The 20,618-nt window shown below is 37.3% G+C and overlaps 1 protein-coding gene across 1 annotated transcript in view; it reads right to left on the bottom strand.

Moving 5' to 3' along the window:
- LOC150079320 (male-specific lethal 1 homolog) overlaps positions 1 to 3,754 on the bottom strand; it is a 175,271-nt gene extending 171,517 nt beyond the window's left edge. Inside the window, exon 1 of the mRNA XM_090382512.1 lies at positions 3,200 to 3,754. Within this exon, the coding sequence (XP_090238638.1) occupies positions 3,200 to 3,664 (465 nt within the window). The 5' untranslated portion in view covers positions 3,665 to 3,754. The remainder of the gene's footprint in view (positions 1 to 3,199) is intronic.
- Positions 3,755 to 20,618: the final 16,864 nt, after the last annotated feature.

Here is a 20,618-nt window from a genome sequence, read left to right as displayed (position 1 = left end):
AATTGTTACTCCTCTAGGCACTGGGGTGTAAGCGTCCCAATATGTGCAATTTTAAATATCAGCAAGCAATAATTAAAAAATTGTTCACTTTATGATGACACCCCTATTTGAAATCTTTGAACACAACTGTGAAAAATCCACTTCTTATATTAAAAATATAATTTTATATTAATTTCTGCAAATAAATAAAACTACCTTTAGATGTGTGGAAAGCAAAATGCAAATTGAAAAACCTGCCTGCACAAACACAAGCAGTTGGATGACAGCCTGTCAATAACACATGTGCCATGCATGAAAAAAAGCATGCGTGAATAGTTGGATTCCAGACAAATCTTCAATATCATGAAGCAGAGAGTATTACCAACTGGAGAAAATGCATGTGCAAATAAAGACAGCTCACTGTCAATAACTGTAACTGACAGTTATAATGGGATGCCACACAACATGTGCATATAATTCAGCATAACCTGAATCCTGCATTTTCCTGTTTGCATGATAATTAATGGAGATTTATGGAATTTTCAGCAGACAGATCAAAGAAAATGTTTTCAAAATGAAGAATTTCAGCCAGAGCACATGAAAAGCACAAATAACTGATATATTTCTAGGGGTCTCAATTTGACCCTGCATGCCCAGCTCAGGGTAAAAATATCAACCTTGTAAGTATAATCAAATGTATTATGCACATCAGAGCAATGTCAAGGTATTTCTACACCCAAAGCAGCTGTTTAAGAGTGCATCCCTTCCACTCTAATTAGTTACAGAAAATGGCATCATCATCCCTTGACTCTTGCACTCCCCACCAGCCTTGTTTCCAAGGCTGGTACCTCAAATGCCACACCCCCTCATCCTGACTCCAATATACATATACATGAATGTATGTGCATGTATGAAAAAGTTTAGTAACACACAACAAAAAAGTTTATTATTATTAGCCATATGGTGCAAGGAAGCCTGAGGATTTTGCTGCACCAGCCAAAAAAAAAAAAAAAAAAAAAAATGTGAGTTAACCTGAGAGAGAGAGAAAGAGAAACAAGAATCAGAAGTAGAAGGGAATCACCAAGAATGATGATATCCAGCTCAGGACCCTGGGTGTACCAAGCCCATACTCACCAGATGTGAGTCTCCTGGGGTTAATACATGATGTAACATCTCCCCTCCAAGACATTTACAAATCTCCCTCTCAATGAATTAGCTTTATATTCCACACTGTTAAAGGATTCTTATATTATATTTAAAATATAATAAACTTGGAAGACACACAAAAATATGAGATTTACCCAATTAGAAGATATGTGGGAGTGTGCATTAACTGTAATTTTTTTTAGCATTTTTTGTTTACACTGACTTTTTTCATCCAGTTGCCACCAACAATAACTTTATTGCCCAAAACTTCTGTATTAAGAATTCAAGGCAGTCCCACTGAATAGATCAAAATAACCAGTCTGAGTAATGGAAGGCAATACTTTCTTCCTATTTTCAACACAGACAAAGGAAAGAAAATAATTACCAGTTTGGGATTAACTAGGTTGGTAATTAACAAAAAGGCTATTGTGTTATAAACTTGGAAGTTTATAACACAATAACCTTTTGTGCAAAACTGGACAGGGCACAGGAGTTAAGATTTAATGATGGAAATTCATATGCTATAAGAGAAATTGGGGAATATGCTGACGAGCTGCCTCAAGCAAAAAACTAACTTTTTCTTGGCTGTGGTATATTACCACCAGGTCTCAGGCATAGGCATATGAAATGTAAATAAAAAAAACTCTTAATTTTCTGCAATATTATACACATTATTTTTGTAATTTTTCTAAATGCTTTTGTTCACGAGTATTGGTACATAGTGTCCCTCAATCTGACAAATTTTTAGATGTTTGGAACTGAAAAAAAATGTTGGGCCTAATGGAGTAATAAAGTTATATCTCTCTCTATTGTTATACACTGCATATGATTCAGGCCATAGCACATTCCTCTTTTCATTGACTATATATCTATGCTACACTGCTAGAACTACACTGCCATTTCATTTTGCGTTTGCTCAAATGTTGATATTTTATTCTTTCTCGCTGATAAGTTCAAGTACCTTTGCAAAAATTAAACTTAAATCTGAATTAAGTTTAGGTCTTTCTAATGAAGTCCAGAATTTCATTAACAGAAATATCTCCAAGAAGTTCAAAACTTTCAAAATGAGTAATGATGATCTCCATTCGCAAATTTTATTTATCATTTCAATATAAGGTCAAAGCGTCTGGTGTTATGCATTCACCGATTCTTGTCAAACTCCATGGTGCATCCCGCAGTAAAAATGGTGGAGGTACCAATCCGGCCGATCAGCGAACTTGGTCACTCACCCTCCCAAGAAACCTATAGGTTGTTTAGGGATATTCAACTAATATAACTGTCCATAGAGGTGAAAACGTATCTATCTTATAACTCAAAATATTTGTATTTAATCGTAAAATGGATGTTATATACTTCCGCCAGCAAAGCACCGTGCCGAAAATTGATACATATTTCGTCTTTACGTAAAGTACTGCTCAGCTTCAACACCTCACAGAAAGAACATATATTCTACACCACAGCGATGCAATTGTTGCTTAATTAAACAAGAAGAGAAGCTGGCATAAAATAACATTTTTGTGTTATGAATCTAGATATTTTATGGATCCTGTGTTCGAAACTTCACTGCATTCTGTGACAAAATGTCAGTCTATGCAACTATCTGTTTGTTGTATTACCTATATACAATTCTCAGTTGCATAAGAGGCGACCTTGATAGTGAAGTATATATCGTAAAAGAAAACAGTGTTTGTATAACGTTGTACAAGTACAGTATCTTAGCGGAAGTGCGTAGATGTTTCACCGGTCCACTAGTGCTCTTGTTTCTCTTACTGGGCGTGAGGGATCTGGATGAAGTGACATGTGTTGATGTAATGATATATGTCAACACATGCATTTAGGAAAGGAGAAGCGTAAAATTTAGAGCATGGGGAAAGAAAATTAGCATTTTATGAGTGTTTGTGTCTTCAGAGGGTACGATAATGAATTAAGCATATACTGCAGGAAATTCACGACTAGCCACCATGTGCTTCTTTTCGATTATACACCAACAGTGCAAAGCAAACACTGATCATTCCCACATCCAAAGTAGAGTGACAGATATAAACAACTGGAGTAATTTTTAAATTTGACTTACAGATTCTCTTTCTTGTCTTAGAGCCTGTAATTGCCGCTCCTTCTTTAAAAGCTGTTCCTGTTGATGCTGAATTAAATCCAGCTGTAAGAGAATCATTTCCTGTAATCGTTGAATTTCTTGAGAATTATCTTTATAAGATACAAGAGAATGTCCTCTTGGTTTGCTGTCCCCACAAGTGGCATAAATGTGATCCGTTTCACACGGGAGAGTTACTTTGTCATCTTTGTTTACCGATAGTTTACAAAGGTCCGCTGACTTTATACAGGAGATGTGATCGTGAAAGGCTGCTGCTAAATTCACCTGCATTACCATGCTTTCTTCATCGGCCGTATAACTCGGTGACTGTTCGGCGCCATTTACAATCGGCGCGTGTTTCGACATTCTTCTTCGGTGGATGGGTTGTCGAACTTCAACTTTAAGACGTTCAGGATCAACTATTCCAGCTTTCATAGTATCACCCGTCATGAATGTAAAGTGACTTTCACGATATGTCACTTAATAAGAAGAAGTACGTTTTCGATATGGTAATCCAAAACATTAGGCACCGTCAACGGCCATATGCACATTATGACGTCAAATGTTTCTTGAATTTGATTGGTTTGATAAGTGCCATTGAAAACAAAGTGTTGACACTTATGCAATAAAAACGACTAAAAAGAAAATCATTGAATGAACGGAACAAAGTAATTAATATAAGAATAAGTGATCAAAAACACTGCCACTTTACATAAACAAGACAATTTAAGAACAGCCCAGTATTTCGAATAATTCTTTGCCCACAAAAAAAAAAAAAACTTTTGCTCGTATGATGTAGTGTGCTCAAGTACACTAAAGTTTGAAACCCTTAAAAAAAATAAAAATAAAAATGTAAAATTCTGTTTTCGATGTGTTCGAATGATGATCTTTCTAGTTAAGTTGTTTTGTTGGAAAGAGGGTATGAAAAGTCGAGGTGTTCTTTAGATATACAATAGTGCTTCAGTTGCGAAATTACTATACCACCAGGTCCGCCACAGCGGTGGGAACTGAAGATTAATTTAGCATGATAGAACATGGGGAGTTCATTCTTGAATCTCGCGGAAGCCCCAGAAATTGTAATTTCGCTACTGGACTGTTTGAAACAGTTTTGATTTTAAATGTGCACGGTGGAAAATTCGATTCAGGTACGTTGAGAGCCACCCTCCGAGGAGGGGGGAAACCTCACCGGGTTCATCTTTCCCTCAAATTCCTCTTTTCTATAACTAGTGGTCCAAGAATAGGTGATCCTAGACTAGCTGCCAGCAATTATTATTATTTATTATTATTATTATTATTATTATTATTATTATTATTATTATTAGCTACATGGTGCAGGGACGCCTGAGGCTTATGCTGCTGCACCAGCCAAAAAAAATTCCCGAATTACCCTGAGAGAGAGAGAGAGTCAAAAGTAGAAGGGAATCACCAAGAAAGAGAATAATGATGATATCCAGCTCAAGATCCTGGGTGTGCCAAGCCCATACTCACCAGACATGGGCGTCCGCAGAGGGAGGAAAACGGGCACTTTCCCCCCTGGGATCGAGTAAAAAATTCCACAAATTATAATCGTAAAAGTGATTGAGAAATTTATATATATTATGTATGTGTTCTTGTATTGATGCAGTACTGTATTCTATGATCTACTGGCGAAAAAATCCCCCAAAAAACGCCCATGTCACCAGATGTGAGCCCCTCAACGCGAATCATGTAATCGGCGTCCCATCCCCTAGGATGGGACGCCCAAAGGCAGCTATAGCCAAAGTTTTTGGTGCCTTGAGCCAGGGGCCGTGTAAATGGGTGGATGCATTGGATGCGCCTCACCAGAGCCCCAATCTATGGGACCCAAATAAGGGAGCCATCGAAGTCTCAACATAAATAAACGAGGCCCCTTAACCCCTTTTGCATTCGGGCTCCTACGTACCTTTGCACGCCCCCTGCCTTGAGCAACCAATAGTCCCAATTACCTGGCAATGGAATAGCGAAAGAGCCTCATAATCACGCATTGCATTGCAAAGGAATCCAGTATCTAGAGGATTCCTTCCCCCCCCCCCCGAACATTACAGAAAGATCTTAAAAATTGTCGCATAATTGTACCGGTATGTAAAATGCAGTAGGTTTAGATAAGATATTTTTTCGGGGGGGGGGGGGGTAATCAGTTTTTTTGAGCCTCCTCCTGTCAATTTTATTGGCATCACAGCTCACAAATAGAGCAGGAATTTTTTCTATGACAACTTACAGGCTCAAACCCGTCGCTTCCTTACTTGTTGTTATTACCTCAGGTATATCCTCCGTGGTAGCAATATGGTCAAAGGAATAAAATATCTCTCGTAAAATTCCTCCCCCCATTTCAAAAAAAAAGGGCATTTTAGAAGAGATATTTGTTATATATTCCTGGTCCACTTGTGGCACGTGCATGTTCGAACACGTGATATTTCCTACCTGCACGCTAACCACTATGCAAGTTTCACGCTAACCAAGTTACAACAATTAAAATAATTTCTGATTATCTTCACCCTCCTTCCCCTCCTAGTGACGAAATTAGATCAGTTGGTAGCCCGTAAGATACTGTGAAATTTAGGCGACTACTGCTACAAAATTTAGTAAATTTAAAATTTAAGGTAATGAATAAGAATACGTATATGCTCTGTATTTTAAGTTCTATTTCAGATTAATGCTTTACTGCATACAGTCAAATAGGTGCAAGGAAGCCTTTACTGCATACATACATCTGTATGTATGCAGTAAAGCATACATACAGATGTATGTATGTATGCTTTACTGCATATTGATTACACCCAGTGATGGTTTTTTTTTTTTGTTTTTTTTTTTTTGAAATAATACGCTTCTTATTATTCGTCATGATAACACAGATTTGTACAAAGAGAATATGTAATGGCGACATCGCAAAAATGGCAAATATTACTGATAGATTCTAGATAGAGAGGAAAAAAAAAAAAAAAAAAACTGTCATATTGGGCCACCCGAAAACTAAACTCTTCTGATCATGTGTATTATGTCCACTTTCCGGGAGACAACCTTAGTATCCACACCTGGAAACTTTGTGGGGAAGGAATACCGGAAAGCTCCTAGCCGTTCGCCTATATTTAAACGCGCATTTCTTATTTTAATTCTGCTCTCGGGATGGCACATCTGCATCCCCCAGAGCAAAAAGAGTACACAATTTATTCTTTTTTTTTTTTTTTCTTTGAGAAACTTAAGAATATTAGAAACAATAGATAATTTAGAGGGGGAAAGAAGGGATAACCCCCTCGAACATTACACTGTAACAATGGTGTTTACATATGTAAATATTATTATTAGCCATATGGTGCAAGGAAGCCTGAGGCTTATTCTGCACCAGCGGCGCCTCTGTAGCCAGGTGGGCATGAGCAGCAGTGTGTAGCACACGCTTCTTGATTAGACCGGGGTTCGAGCCCGTGACCCACCAAATACGGAGGATACGGAAAGGTCAGGGAATGACCACCGCATATCCCCGGAGCAATATGGCCTTAGTTGCTGATGCTCCTAAAAAAAAAAAAAAAAATTCTGAATTACCCCGAGAGAGAGAGAGTATGTGTCAGAAGTAGAAGGGAATCAACAAGAAAGAGAAGAATGATGATATCCAGCTCAGGATCCTGGGTGTGCCAAGCCCATACTCATCAGATGTGAGCCCTTGGGGTTAAATGAAACGCAAACAGCTCCATATTATTTCACCCCCCACCCCAAAATGGCATTAGATCTGCCACTGGTTGGAAATGGATTTATTTAGATGTATCAGGGTCCGTAGTCATAAATGGTCGTTAGTGTAGTATCTCAAATAGAGAGCTTTATGGTAACTGAAAAAAGTTTATAGAACCCCGGCTTGGCCTAAAACTGAGGAACTAACGAAAACGTTGTCTATTTGAGTTTTTCCAGTTGTGAATGAAAAGGGTAGGAGAAGCGACTCCGACTTCTTCTTGGATAAGCGATTAAAGTCTTGGGGGAGAAGCGACTGACAGGTGAGGGCCGTGCAAGACTCCGCGCAGGCGCCTCCCAACCACCGCCACCTCAATACTGGCTCTCTGAGTACCTCCTTGCAGGGAAAACTCCAGCTTTGAAAATTGTTAAAAAAATACTTCTCGTCGCAAAATTTATAAATGGTCTTTATAGAATTATTAATTAACTATTTAGCAACCTTTTTGTCACCAAAAGGAAAGTTACTTAGTACAAAGAAGCGCGCTATTGAAGTTCAATAAATTTTTTTTTTTTATTTTAATACAAAAAAGGAAATGATAGATTTCAATCGGAATAGTTTTCCCTTGATAAGCATCAAATAACGCATATCTAATGTGATTTTTAAATTTTTAGCTCCATTAGCGATGGAAATAGAGGGGGAACACGAAAATTACTCACATTTTCCTGTCTGGCGCCACCATTTTTAATTTTAAAAATATTTTAAAATTATATTTTAAACCTACTCATTGAGCTCTTTCCAACGGTGTATAATAAGCTATAGGTTGTCGACAACATTTTTGTCCCCTTACATTTTACCCCTTCCCATTTCTCAGAAAAATTTTTGTCAACAACGATCAATATGGCGTTATGTTAGCCCACACGATGTACAAAAAAGTATGTAAAATTTCAAGTGAATAGGTTGAGTGATTCCAGAGATACAATGCTGTGATAGACGGACGGACAGACAGACAGACAACCGAATGACATTATAAGGGTCCTTCGTTAGACTACGCACTCTAAAAATGTACAATACAAAAATACAAAAGTATCAACCACACAAAATAGTACACGTACTCTAAAAAGTATGTGTGGTATCCCTATGCGGATATGTCATTTCCTTACTTTGCTTTTTTTCCTTTAGCCCCTCTTTTTTTTTTTTTTTTTTTGTACTATTATGTTTCCACCTCTCACATCCCAGCCTGGTTAAATATACTGTGTTTTGGAGGTACATATCGACAAATACAGATGCTTAATAACATTAAAAATGCTTATTAAAAAAAATTAAAAATTCATGAGAATAAAAAAAAAAAAAAAAATTGGAGGTAAAAAGCTTAATCAAACCATGGCAGAATTTATGCTTAGAAAAGTTAGACCATAAGTTTTCAAGCCGGGTTCCGTGAGATTTTTAACAGATGACTTTACGATCTTTTTTTGTCATGTCATGTTTGTTTTTTAATGAAAGAGGGGTAACATACGGGGAAAAGTTTGAGATGTCTTGCTTTTGAGATATATTAACAATGTTTTAATAAGAATTAAGAAATATGCAAGATTCAGAACTGTCCAGAGCAGTTTTCAAAGTATGTGGAACAATGGGGTTCTGTTAATTTTCATCATTAAAACTGTTGGCATGTACAGTATTACTGTTTTATTACATTTAATATTTATGACATGTGTAAGTATTACTGTTTGTTTGTTTTTTTTTTTAGTCTTAATTTTTACTATTTTTATAGTTATTACAGTTCTGCAGTAGATTTAGCCCTGGGTTGCTCGACTTAAAAAATATTTGAAAAACCCGTGAGTTAGACAATTGTCTAGGACAGAGGTTCCCAAACTTTCTCGGTTCACGGCGCCCTTAGTGACTCAGTAATTTTTTCACAGCGCCCCTAACAGTTCCGTTTATTAAGTAATTAGGTCCAAACAACTTAATAAGTAATGTTGAAACCGTGAACTACTCCGCGCAACAAGTAGTTCGAACGATGTCCGACAGATGTATCGCTGTGTTTCCCTCGAAAATTTAAAATATCTTGCGGTCCCCCTGTGCGTTCGCCGCGGTGCACAGTTTAGGAACCACTGGACTCGAGGACAATATTTGAACATAAAAAAAATATTTTTACTACATTTTTCGGAACACATTTTGACAATTTTACTGCAGCACATTTGGGCACAAAAAATAAATAATAAATAAAAAAAAATAATAATAACAATAAATGAAATAAAAATAAAGCTAAAACTGAAGATAAAATTATATTTATATCAATAATTCCTAAGCTTAAAATAGCTTTTCGGCTAGGGGATATATATATTCACATTATTCAGCAGTGGCATAAGAATAGAGCGTAGCACACGCTTCTTGATTAGACCGGGGTTCGAGCCCGTGACCACCAAATACGGAGGATGCGGAAAGGTCAGGGAATGACCACCGCATATCCCCGAAGCAATATGGCCTTAGTTGTAATGCTCCTAAAAAACCCAAGAACAAACAAACAAACATAAGACTAGAGTCCTATGGCGTGAGAGGTTTGCTCTCGTCAGGGACGCCAAAAGGGCTAGCTCAGAAGGCACGAATGCAAGAATTAACGTTGTGGCTATCCGGTCACTCTTGTCTTGTCGGGGGCTCAAGGGGCTCACTTCGTATATTTGGAGCACTTTTCAACTGTGTGGTTCGGGTGCGTGCAACCGCTGCTCTCCGCCCCCTCCCCCGAAGTATCAGGATTCCTGAGAAGGAGGGCTGGAAAAAACAACCTCATCGTGCCTTTCCACTCCAGTTCATATTTTCTATAACTTATGACCATCATCGGTCTCCCTAAACGACGTCCGGGACAGCTAGGCTGCCTGCTCCTCTAGACACCCCTGCGCTACATGTATTTTACGGTAGGTATGATATACGAAAAATCCAAGTATGATATATGAAACCATGCATCCATCGTCCATGACTAGACTTTATCCCAGTTAGGATAAGAGCTAAAGGTCTATAGTTCCTAACCTATGGTCAAAATACGCGAACTTTCTACTACTACACGATGATTGAAGCTTAATGATTCCGGAACAGTACTTTACTCCCCTTCCACCTTAGAAAATCCTTGGACCATCCCTGTACGAAACTACATCACTCAACACATCACTTTTTTTTTTTTTTTTTTTTTTGTCTGTATATAAGCTTGCTTTCTTGCATCATGTGTCTTTACTAATGCTAATGCAAAGGCTTCTTCCGTTCCAAGGAGAAATATCCCTCAACTTTTGCCAGAGAGGAATCAACCTACTCCGTTAGGGTTTATCGTAGTCCTCAGGTAAAGTGCGCGGCAGCGGGGATATACAAAATGAGATCAACTCCGTACCTTAAGAAAATACACAAAAATAAATCAGTCCATTGGTAACTATTACCCTGGAATATCTGCTGTAATAATATTACAGTACTTGTTAATGTTCTGTTTGACATTCCTCCTCTGCACACAATGGCAATTTTGTTTCCATTCAGCATGAGAATGCAGTAATTTATCAGCAGAGGAATGACAATTTCACAACACTGCAAAAGTAGGTAGATGTATTTTTTATTAATTGCAAATAGTATTGATTTCAGCATTTTTTTTTTTTTTTTTTTTTTCGTTACAAATGTACAGTATTTTCGAAACATTATAGATTAAATAACCTTCTGCGGGCTACGCTGAGGAAGAAATGTAACGCATTCATAACATTGTTTATAATATTGTTTCTATGGAAAAATGTGTTCAGAACAATCGATTTAACGAACGAGCTTTTGAGACAGAACCCACTCGTAATTTGTACTTCGAACATTGTAATAGAATGTGATATTCAATCTAAAATAAGATTTCTCAAAAATTCTTGAATGTTTGAGAAATTCAGGAATAAAGAGTACTGTATTTTCCCAGGAATTTTAAGGAAATTTAGTAGGTACGCGAGTAGTTGACGAAATTTTTTTAGGGTTGTTGTAATTTATTTGAAGAGAAGGGAAAACAAGCGAACTCAGGAACAAGTTGATTTGAGAATGTACGACTCCTAATAATGTTTTAACCACTTAAAGTGTAAAATACACTTCCATAAATATGTTGTTACCTATATTACGAGTGCTGAGCTTACTGTAATAATTTAATTATAATAATTTCACTACAACGACTTTTTCTTTAGTTCAACACTTTTGTTACGCTTCGCGAGCCCGGGGCACTGTCCCGGCTGCCTCTTCCTTATTCCCTAGTTCCACGTGACTATATGCCCTTATTTATAAATCGGAAAAGAAATCATCACAAAAGGAAAGCGCTAATAGGTACTCTAAGTTGTGCCAAGCATGTTTATCAAGGCAGGAAGGGTTCAAATGTGCCCAAATAGAACGGGAACTTTTTCATCGGCCCTACACGGCATTTCAGGTTCTGTTGTTGTTTTATATACTGCAAGTAGGCAAGTGTAAGCTAGTGCTTTAGAACACAGTACATGCTACAATTATTCATTTTCTTAATAATAATGTCATATTAGTTTTTGAGCATCGTTAAGTAAAATTTATTATTAAATTATTATTGATAAGTGTGGTTGCACTGCAGAAAAACAGTTAATATGAAGTAGCAGTTCCTCTGGCCAACTTGGGGCTACATCACGAACGGTCCTAGATAGGGGTTATAGCCTCTCCCTTCCCTTCGTGAGCAAAATAAGGTGGATTTTTTCACTGCTGTATGATTATTAAAGCTTTGTTATTCCTCGGAGCACTGCTTTAGCCCCCAGCAGGCGCAATGAGATTTTTTATTTATTACATTTGATTTATTATATGTTAGAACTGACTTGTTGATTTTTCACCCTCACATCTACATGTGGACGCAAACGTCTATAAACACAAGGTGGTCTGTCATGCACTTTTTGCACAGGAACCCGCGTTAGACCTCGACTTTCTTGCCCTTCTTCCCTTTAGAAAAACTGGAGCTGCCCCTGGGCTAGATCTAAGTACTATATAACAAAAAATATGCAGTTCATTACGTTTCAATCTCATTCGATTTTTATTTCTTAATTTAACTAAAAAATTATAATAAAAAAATATGCAATTTTTCTTTTTTTGTGATTAATAGAAGTGAAACAGTAAATAATTAATTATCTTGTTACCGATTCGAAATAGTAGCAAGATAATTAATTTACATTGAAATGGCAATTGGTCATAAAACCTTTCTAAGGACGAAAAAAAAAAAAAAAAACATGAAAATTGTGTCTATCTCAAGTAATACCAGAAACATGCTTTCATTTATATGGAGCCTGGGGTAGGGAAATAAAATCGTAATTACTCTTAAAAATTTCTCAGGGACAAACGAAACAAGCGCTAAAATTTTGTTGTCGATCTGACTTTTCTCGGGTAATGTTAGAACATCCGAAACCAATGAAAGTTTCTGTCGGATCTAAACTGATCCTGGAACATTTGCTAGAGATTAAGGCCCCATTCGCACACGCGAAACTGAAACGGGTCCTGCAGTTTTTAATCTCCCAGTAACCAATATAAAATTAAAATGACTAATTTTATTAGTTGGTTGGAGGAATAAGTACTGGCGGATCCAGAAAAAAATTATAGAAGGGGCACCATTTGTGACAGGGGGGCACCATTTTGTGCACTAGAATGGCGATCACATTAGCATCAGTGTTGCCAAATGTAGTCAGTTGAAAATAGCTGAGCCACAATCCAAAAATAGATAAAATCCTATGTTAACAATGAAAAAAAAAAAAAACTTTTTTGTAGCTAAAGAGAATTTAAACGATTGGTGTATATTTTCCGAAAAACGACACGGGGGAGGGCATGTGTTCCGGTGCTCCTACCCTGAATCTGCCACTACGCTGCAGTATCGCGTATGTGATTGCCAGCAAGGAGAACAAACGCTGAAAATTGTCAATCTGACATTTCCTGTAGAGTAATGGTTAAACATCCGAAACATATGTCCATTTATGTATAGAGATAGCATGAAATTTTACAGAAAAAAAATATATATTTGTTCAATTTTAATTAAATTTGAGTTGGTCCGATAAATCTTTCTAAAAGACCCAATTATAAAACTTCATCGAAATCCTTCCACTGGGGGGAGGCAGGTTCAGACAGATTGAATGAAACAATAAGCGCTTATGCAAATACACCCCAAAAAAAAAGAAGAAGAAATTTTCTCAAAGTTAACGCAATGGATCTGAACTCAACTCCCCCCAAAGAAAAATCCTAGGTGCGTTCCTGGTGATAAAAATACTATAGTATACACTGATTTGGTTTTGCATTAGCAACACCTACCTAATACCTTGTGGGGCCACCTTTCCCCCTTAATACAGCCTTTACACTTCGTGGCATGGACTCCACAAGGTGTTGCAGGCAGTGGCGGATTACCCATTAAGGCAATGAGGCACGTTTCTCGGGGCCCCAGGCTTTGCGGGGGCCCCCAAGCCAAGACATTTTCCTATAGTGTTCTAAACTAGATTAATGTTTTCAGTAAACATCATAAAAATCTTGATTAATTTAAGCGAAAATTTAAGCAAAAAATTCAAAAGTACAAAATTTCATTTATTTGCCACCTAACTTTTATTTATTTTTTATTCTTTTTTTTTATTATTATTTTTGGGGGGGACTCCCAAATATAATTTTCCTAGGGGCCCCAACTATACTTAATCCGCAACTGGTTGCAGGTGTCTTGTGGTAGCGCTACTCATGCATTGCAGCGTGTCCAGCAATGCCGCACATTGTCAGGTGAATGGACGCAGCATCGAATGTCCTTTTCCAGTAGGTCGTAAACGTGCTCACTTGTGTTGAGATCACGTGAGTTGAGCAGCCACGGAAAGACAGAGAATTCACTGTCATGTTTCTGAAGTTTCTGAATTGGTAACCTTCTGGGGATTGTCGTGGTATGTTGCCTTGTTAATGGACGCCGGAGTTATTTTGATACACTATCATCATGAAGGGCTGTACTTAGTCGGCGGCGATAGAAAGGTAGGCGTTCTTCAAGCCATTAAATAACTGTTTTCATGGCATGCCCACGGCATGCCATGAAAACTGTCCCCAAACCATAACACTACCACATTTTCATTTACTTAGCTTCATTTTATTTATTTATTTTTACCCTCTAACCTGCGTTCTGCACTGTTTCCGGGTCCTGCCCTGGAACTAGGAGCAGCCTTGGCTCACCTTTTCTTCTTTCTCACTCTGTGCAGGATAGATAACCACCCTCCCATTTTTTATTTTTTTTTTTATTTTCTTACTCTCTCTCTCTGCTGGCACCCCAACTTACATTTTCCTCTTCACTGTGGGATTAAAATTATTTATTTATTCTGTAATTATTATTTTTTATTTACTTAGCTTTTTTTTTTTTTTTTGGTCGCGCTCTGTTCTGACACCTGGGATTTGGGCTATCGTTGGTGCCAGACAGCTCTCTCTTTCTTTTTCTTTTTTTTTATTATCACAGGGAATTTATTTATTTATTTTATTTATTATTATTATTATTTTATTAATTTTTATTTATTTAATATATTTTCTTTTTCACCACGGGGAATTATTATAATTATTTATTATTTATTTTTTTTTTTTTTTTGCACCACGGGAAATATATTTTGTTTTTAGTTTATTTATTTATTTACTTTTTATTTATTATTTTTTATTTTTATTTTATTTATTTATTTTTTTCCCCTCTCTGGAGTGGGCCCCCAGAGAAATCTGGCCCACCTTTTGGCAACATCAGGTGGTTCAGAGTCTCGTATCGAGACAGTACGTGCTCCATTGGGACTGGCCCACCTTCCCGTGGTGTGGACGAGTACCCAGAATCATCTGTCCAGGTGACTGATGCTTCTGGGTAGCCAAGAGGCCAGAACAGAACAACAGAACATACACATGATACACACAGACCTACGTCACACACATCTGGCCCGTTTGTAGTGATACTGTTCTTCACAGAGATACGAGGTGGAGATGAACTCACGTTCTAGGAGCCGCCCTTTACAAAAAACACATGTCCACATAACACTACCACATCCAGCGTATCGAACACCAACAGTACATTCAGGTGCCATTGCCTCATGTTGCTTTCTCCAAATGCGAATACGCCCATCATCACCACGATAGAGTTGGAAATGGGATTCCAACTCTATCGTGCTGATAGAGTTGAAACCCCATTATGGGTACCCGTGACAGCCCTCGACTGCCATAGCCTATATAAACTAATGTCCTTCATATAGTCCATGTGAATATTGGTCTTACTACTCCTACATTGTACTGGATGTTCAGTTAGCCCACTGCACAGTGGCCCAACTAACGAGATACGACACTCAACACGGGCGTCTACCATACCTGCCTGTCCTACATGTGACTTTTGACTGGTTGTTTGACCGCTGTTGAGCCAGTCATGGCAGATTTCTGACATCAGAGAACGAAAGCACTAAACCACGTTGGCTGTTGTCGAGATACTGGCACTTGCACGCGTTCTTCCCACAATCATTCCACGTTCGAAGTGGAAAAGATCTTGACGCCAACCCATCTTTCCTCGCAGACACTGAAAGAAAAAGTGATCGCCAAGTGATATGCGAATTACATTCTTCTTATATTAGACGTTCCCAACGTTGGTCCTTCACCAACGTCACAGACCAGACCATTCCTACAGCAGACGTTCCCAACGTTGGTCCTTCACCAACGTCACAGACCAGACCATTCCTACAGCAGGGGGTGTTGCTAAAGCAAAGCCAACTAGTGTCTATACACACAGGAGTTAAACATAGCTGTAACAAAAAAGAAAAAAATGATCATAAAATTCTCCGAGTGATACTATCGCTCCCGATTATGTAATTTTAATTTTGTGTTTCAGTTATGTTGGGTTATGTCTTATGTACGTTCCATCTACAGAAGGCGAACATAACCGAGACTTTAATGTATAATCTATAATTGTCATAAAAATAATAGTACATAAAATATTTTTGTCATTTGGAAATATTTTTGGATAAAATATTTCCAAATGACACCTCAAATTTCTTCATCGCCCGCAGGTTGAAAAGTATTTTTCTGCGACAATCCTCCTTTCCCAGAATGAGTAAAAATTAATGGCTTGATAGTGTTCTCCCACTTACCCCAAAAACCAAGGATGAATCCAGCCTTCATGTTTTTTATATATATTTTTTTTTTTTTCAGTGGGGTGGTTTAGGAATAACCTTAGAGGGTAATTATCCCCCACCTTAGATACTTCCCTTATCAGCAAGCATTTTTCTGTGTTGATATTCATGGAATTATTGCATTAAAAAGGTAAACTGTAGCCGTTATCAATCAACTGCAGGATGGAAGCCTTCTCAACGATTCATGTTGAGGGAAATGGACTAAAATCTGCCACACTGGTCCGCCAAAGGTTAGCAGATCGACGGTATTTAGCAGTCATAGGCTTGAACCCTGGTCTACTCAAAGCGCGTGTCTGCTGCACTCCTGCTCTAATCACTCGGCTAACGGCGTTATCAAACTACAATATTATTTAGATAATTTGAATAATTGTCAGCTTTAATGGTAATGAATTTAAAATTCTTCTGCATATAACTGCCAAAAAACTCCAGACTTGGTATATTGAGTGCTCATGTTATTAATAAAAATTATAAAGGCTAATTCGTAAATTATAACATAAATTTATAAAGGAAGCTATAGATATAATAAGCATCGATCAAGAACTCACAAGAAATTATTATTAGTCGCCAACAGACGAATAATTTCGAGATGAAAAAAACCTAAACAAAAAAAAAAAAAAAAAAAAAATCGGACATAATTGGTTGAAAATTATTAAAAGGGAAAGTAGTACACACATGCAGTTTTTCCCTGCCAGGTTTCAAAATAATAATATCTAATTCCTTGTATATTTTTATTCATTTGATGTGTGCCAACAGCAAATGTGCATATTGAGCGAAATGGAATTCTCATGCAGTAAATTACTTTATTCCTTGTATAGGCCTTTTAAAAATGTGGATCTCAGTGAAAGCTGCGCGTTTCAGCCTGACCCCTCATTTTGGGAGAAAAAAATAAACAAATGTAAGAAATGTTTTTAATATTTTCCCTTCCCCATATCATTACACAATTTTGAAAGTCTTTATTCTTGTCTGGTCCTTAGGAAATTTTTTGCCGCATCAGCTATCCGGCCATAATACGCCAGTTCTTACAATACTCTTGTTTATATATTATTATTTTATTATTTATTTATTTATTATTATTATTATTATTTTTTTTTTCAACTACAGTATCGTGCCCATACAAATCGGCTCGATTTTGCATATTGTGAAGCTGAAAAACCTTGAATAGCTGGCGCGTGCAAACGCCGCCTTCTCCCCCCCCCCACGTTGGCTAACTCAAGAGCGTCCAAACTTTAGTCAGAGGCCAAAACAGAAACTGCTGCTGAAGGTCGTGGGCTGCAATTACAGTTCCTCACCATAAATTACGCATATTTCGAAAGAGAATTAAATTTTTGTTATCATATATTTTTGCATTTTATAATTAAATGCAAAAATATATGATAACAAATAATTATAATTAAATGCGAAAATCCAACCATTATTATGCTAACATTCCTATTAGTGTATATGGTTATGATATTGCTGAATACTAAGAAAGATGCAATATGGCCTTAGTTGCTAATGCTCCTAAAAAACAAAAAATAACTAAGAAAGACACATAGAGCATCATAAGAAAGAAAACGATACAGAAGCATCGAATATTACTTAAAACGGATATAAAAAAGACAGCGTGAAAATATAATTTGTAACGAGCTAGTTTTAAACTTTGGGTGGGGGGAGGAAATGCATAATATTTAGGGCTGTCTACGCTTATGACAGCAGGCAACACGATAGGAAGCAATGGACAGCACGCCCCTTGGGTTGAAAACCCTTCCCTCAGACTAACTAAAGTTTATTATTATTATTATTAGCCATAAGGTGCAAGAAAGCCTGAGGCTTATGCTGCACCAGCCAAAAAAAAAAAAAAAACTGTGTATATATATATATATATATATATCCCGTGTTACCCTGCAAAAGAGAGAGAGTCAGAAGGGAATCACCAAGAAAGAGAAGAATGATGATATCCAGCTCAGGACCCTGGGTTTGCCAAGCCCATACCAGATGTGAGCCCCTGGTTTCTGCTGAAAAGGTCTTTAAGAATTCCTGCAGTACCCGGACAACGAGCTCAGAACCAAGACCTCTGCAATAAGTCATTACTGTCAGCAAAAGTTTTGAAACAAATTAAATACATTACAAGGAACGAATACAGACAGTAAAAATATTTGGTACAGGGTCGCGGTATCGAACATGGCAGGCAAATTTTCAGTCTCGCGAACAAAAATTAAAAGCTACCAGTAGTTCTTCAGCAATACTAGTACCATGTGCGTCATTCATTAGGATTTGTAGAATTTACAAGAGAGGCAACAGCCAAGGATAGAGTCATCCTAAGAATGGTGTAAAATGGGTGTTGTAAATACACAAATTTAACTTAATTGGTTGCGCATATCTCTAATCAAATCTGCCCGCTTTCACTCTCTCTCTCATGTTATCTCTCTCTCTCTCATGTTATTAATCTCTCTCCCTCACACACACAAATGTCCTGCCCCACTGTTAACTGAACTCTGTTTAAGGTAATGTAGCAATGAAATTATAAACCCTTCTAGTAGGGGCCATCGAAGGGTGTAAAAGTAAATTTTATTTTATTTCACTAAACACTGCTATTAATAATAATAATAATAACAACAACAAAGCTTTTACTTCGCCAAGGATGAAATTAAAGTTCAGAAAGGTCCTGTGTTGATATCACAGATGCTCTCCTTTCTCCCTCTATTGCTCTCTCAAAAATTTAACCAATAAACTATAGGAGGAGTAAAATTACTCGTTAAAGCGTTTAATAACATTTTCCTTCCTGGATCTTAGATAACATTACGTCGTACCTTTTACCAGGCTGTGGATCGAACAGATACTGGCGTTCGCGGCAAAGATCCAACCCACCAACAGAAACATTTCTGGCGAGCTTTATGTCTAGTAAGTTACTAAACGAGCTAGTTCAATTTACTAGCAAACAAAAGAGGTATAAAATTTTGCTAAAGCAGAAATAAACTGCTAGATAAAAATTAAAGTATAGTCGAATTTGCACACCTGCCCAGTAAATCGAATTAAAAATGTGCACGCAGATCAAGTAACCCATGAAAATAAGCCATGTACACATCGTTCTGATATGGAAACGTAAATAATCTTTATTATCTGTAAATATATACATGTACTTCATAGTATTACCTATCACCAATTTCAGAAAAACTTACAAACCTCTTGCTGAGAAGAAAATATTGAGTTCCAACTGGTGTCGCCCAAATAGAAGAGAAGAACGTCGAAAAATGAAAAAAATTTTTATAAAAGATATGTTTATAGCAGTTACTCTGCATGTGTTACCTACTGTCATAACTGCGCATAATTAAGTAACAAAAATACTGAAAGGAATTTAAGTAGTTCTTTAATTACATAAATCACTTTATATAAACTACAATAATCAATTATATGCATTGGTGCTCAAAAGCGAAGAAACAAATACAAAAAAAAAAAAAAACACGAATACTGTAAATCAAATATTACTGATACATTTGTTTTTGCATTTAATACACAGGTTGGACAATTTTAGATCTGAAATTAACGAGTTATACAAATGAGTTCATTACTACCCTAATAAAGTGTACGATCTAGGTAGGGTTATTATTATTATTATTTTTTTTTTCTTCTTTTTTTTTAAGATCTGCGACTAAGGCCATGATGCTCCGTGTATATTGTCTGTAAATTGCATGTATTCTGAGGTCTATTTTCTGTTTGCTGGACGAAAAACTTGAGTTTATGGGAGAAAAAACCATGCTACCCTCGCCTGAGACCGATTAACTCAGCCACGTTGTCAAAAACACCCGTAAAAATTCCTCATGTCATCGATGGGATTCGAACTCAGGTCTTTTCCACTCGGTGTGGGGAGGACGGCGATCCTACCAACTGTGCTACCCACAAGAGCTCTCGGTCGGTAGGACTCGTCATTCTTAAAATCATGTTAATTACTGCTGGGGACAGCAATTCCCATTCTTTAGTAAGAGCTGAAATAAGCTTAATAAGACTTTTAGGAGGGGAGGTGGATGTCTGTCAACTTTCCTGCCTAGACCTTTCCATACTCTAATGGATTAAGGCCGCATGATCTAGATCACATAGCTAGTTCAAGTGGCTATGCTCTCAAGAAAGTAACGGTTCACTATAGGAGCTCCGTAAAAACATTAATTATCGCCCATTAGAAGAATGCCTAGGCAAATTCAGAAGGAAGAACACAAGATCAAGAAACTCATCTCAGTATCTTCAGCAGTCAGAGTTCCTCCTGAGAACACAATAAGATCTGTACATGATTACAGCCGACACCATTAGGCCATCATCTCTAAACGTGTCTCCTTCTGCGATTTATTTATTATTATTTTTTTAGCATTAGCATTAGCATTAGCAGAGGCATATGATGCAAGAAAGCAAGCTTATTCAGCATCAGCCAAAAAAAAAAAAAAAAAAAAACCCACTCCCATTTCACCCCTCCGTTCGTGCGAAATACCTGTCCAGTTCAGCTTTAAATTTGTTTAGGCTATCAACTTCAACAACAAGTGATGGAAGTCGGTTCCACCAACCAACCACCCGCTGGCCAAAGGCAAATTTCCGCACATCTATCCGACATCCGTCC

The sequence above is a fragment of the Mastigoproctus giganteus genome, chromosome 10 (genome assembly GCF_048544385.1).
Source record: "Mastigoproctus giganteus isolate SK-2022 chromosome 10, ASM4854438v1, whole genome shotgun sequence".
Classification (NCBI taxonomy): domain Eukaryota; kingdom Metazoa; phylum Arthropoda; class Arachnida; order Uropygi; family Thelyphonidae; genus Mastigoproctus; species Mastigoproctus giganteus.
Note: the sequence above shows the minus strand (reverse complement) of the source record. Positions and strands in the feature narration are given on the sequence as shown.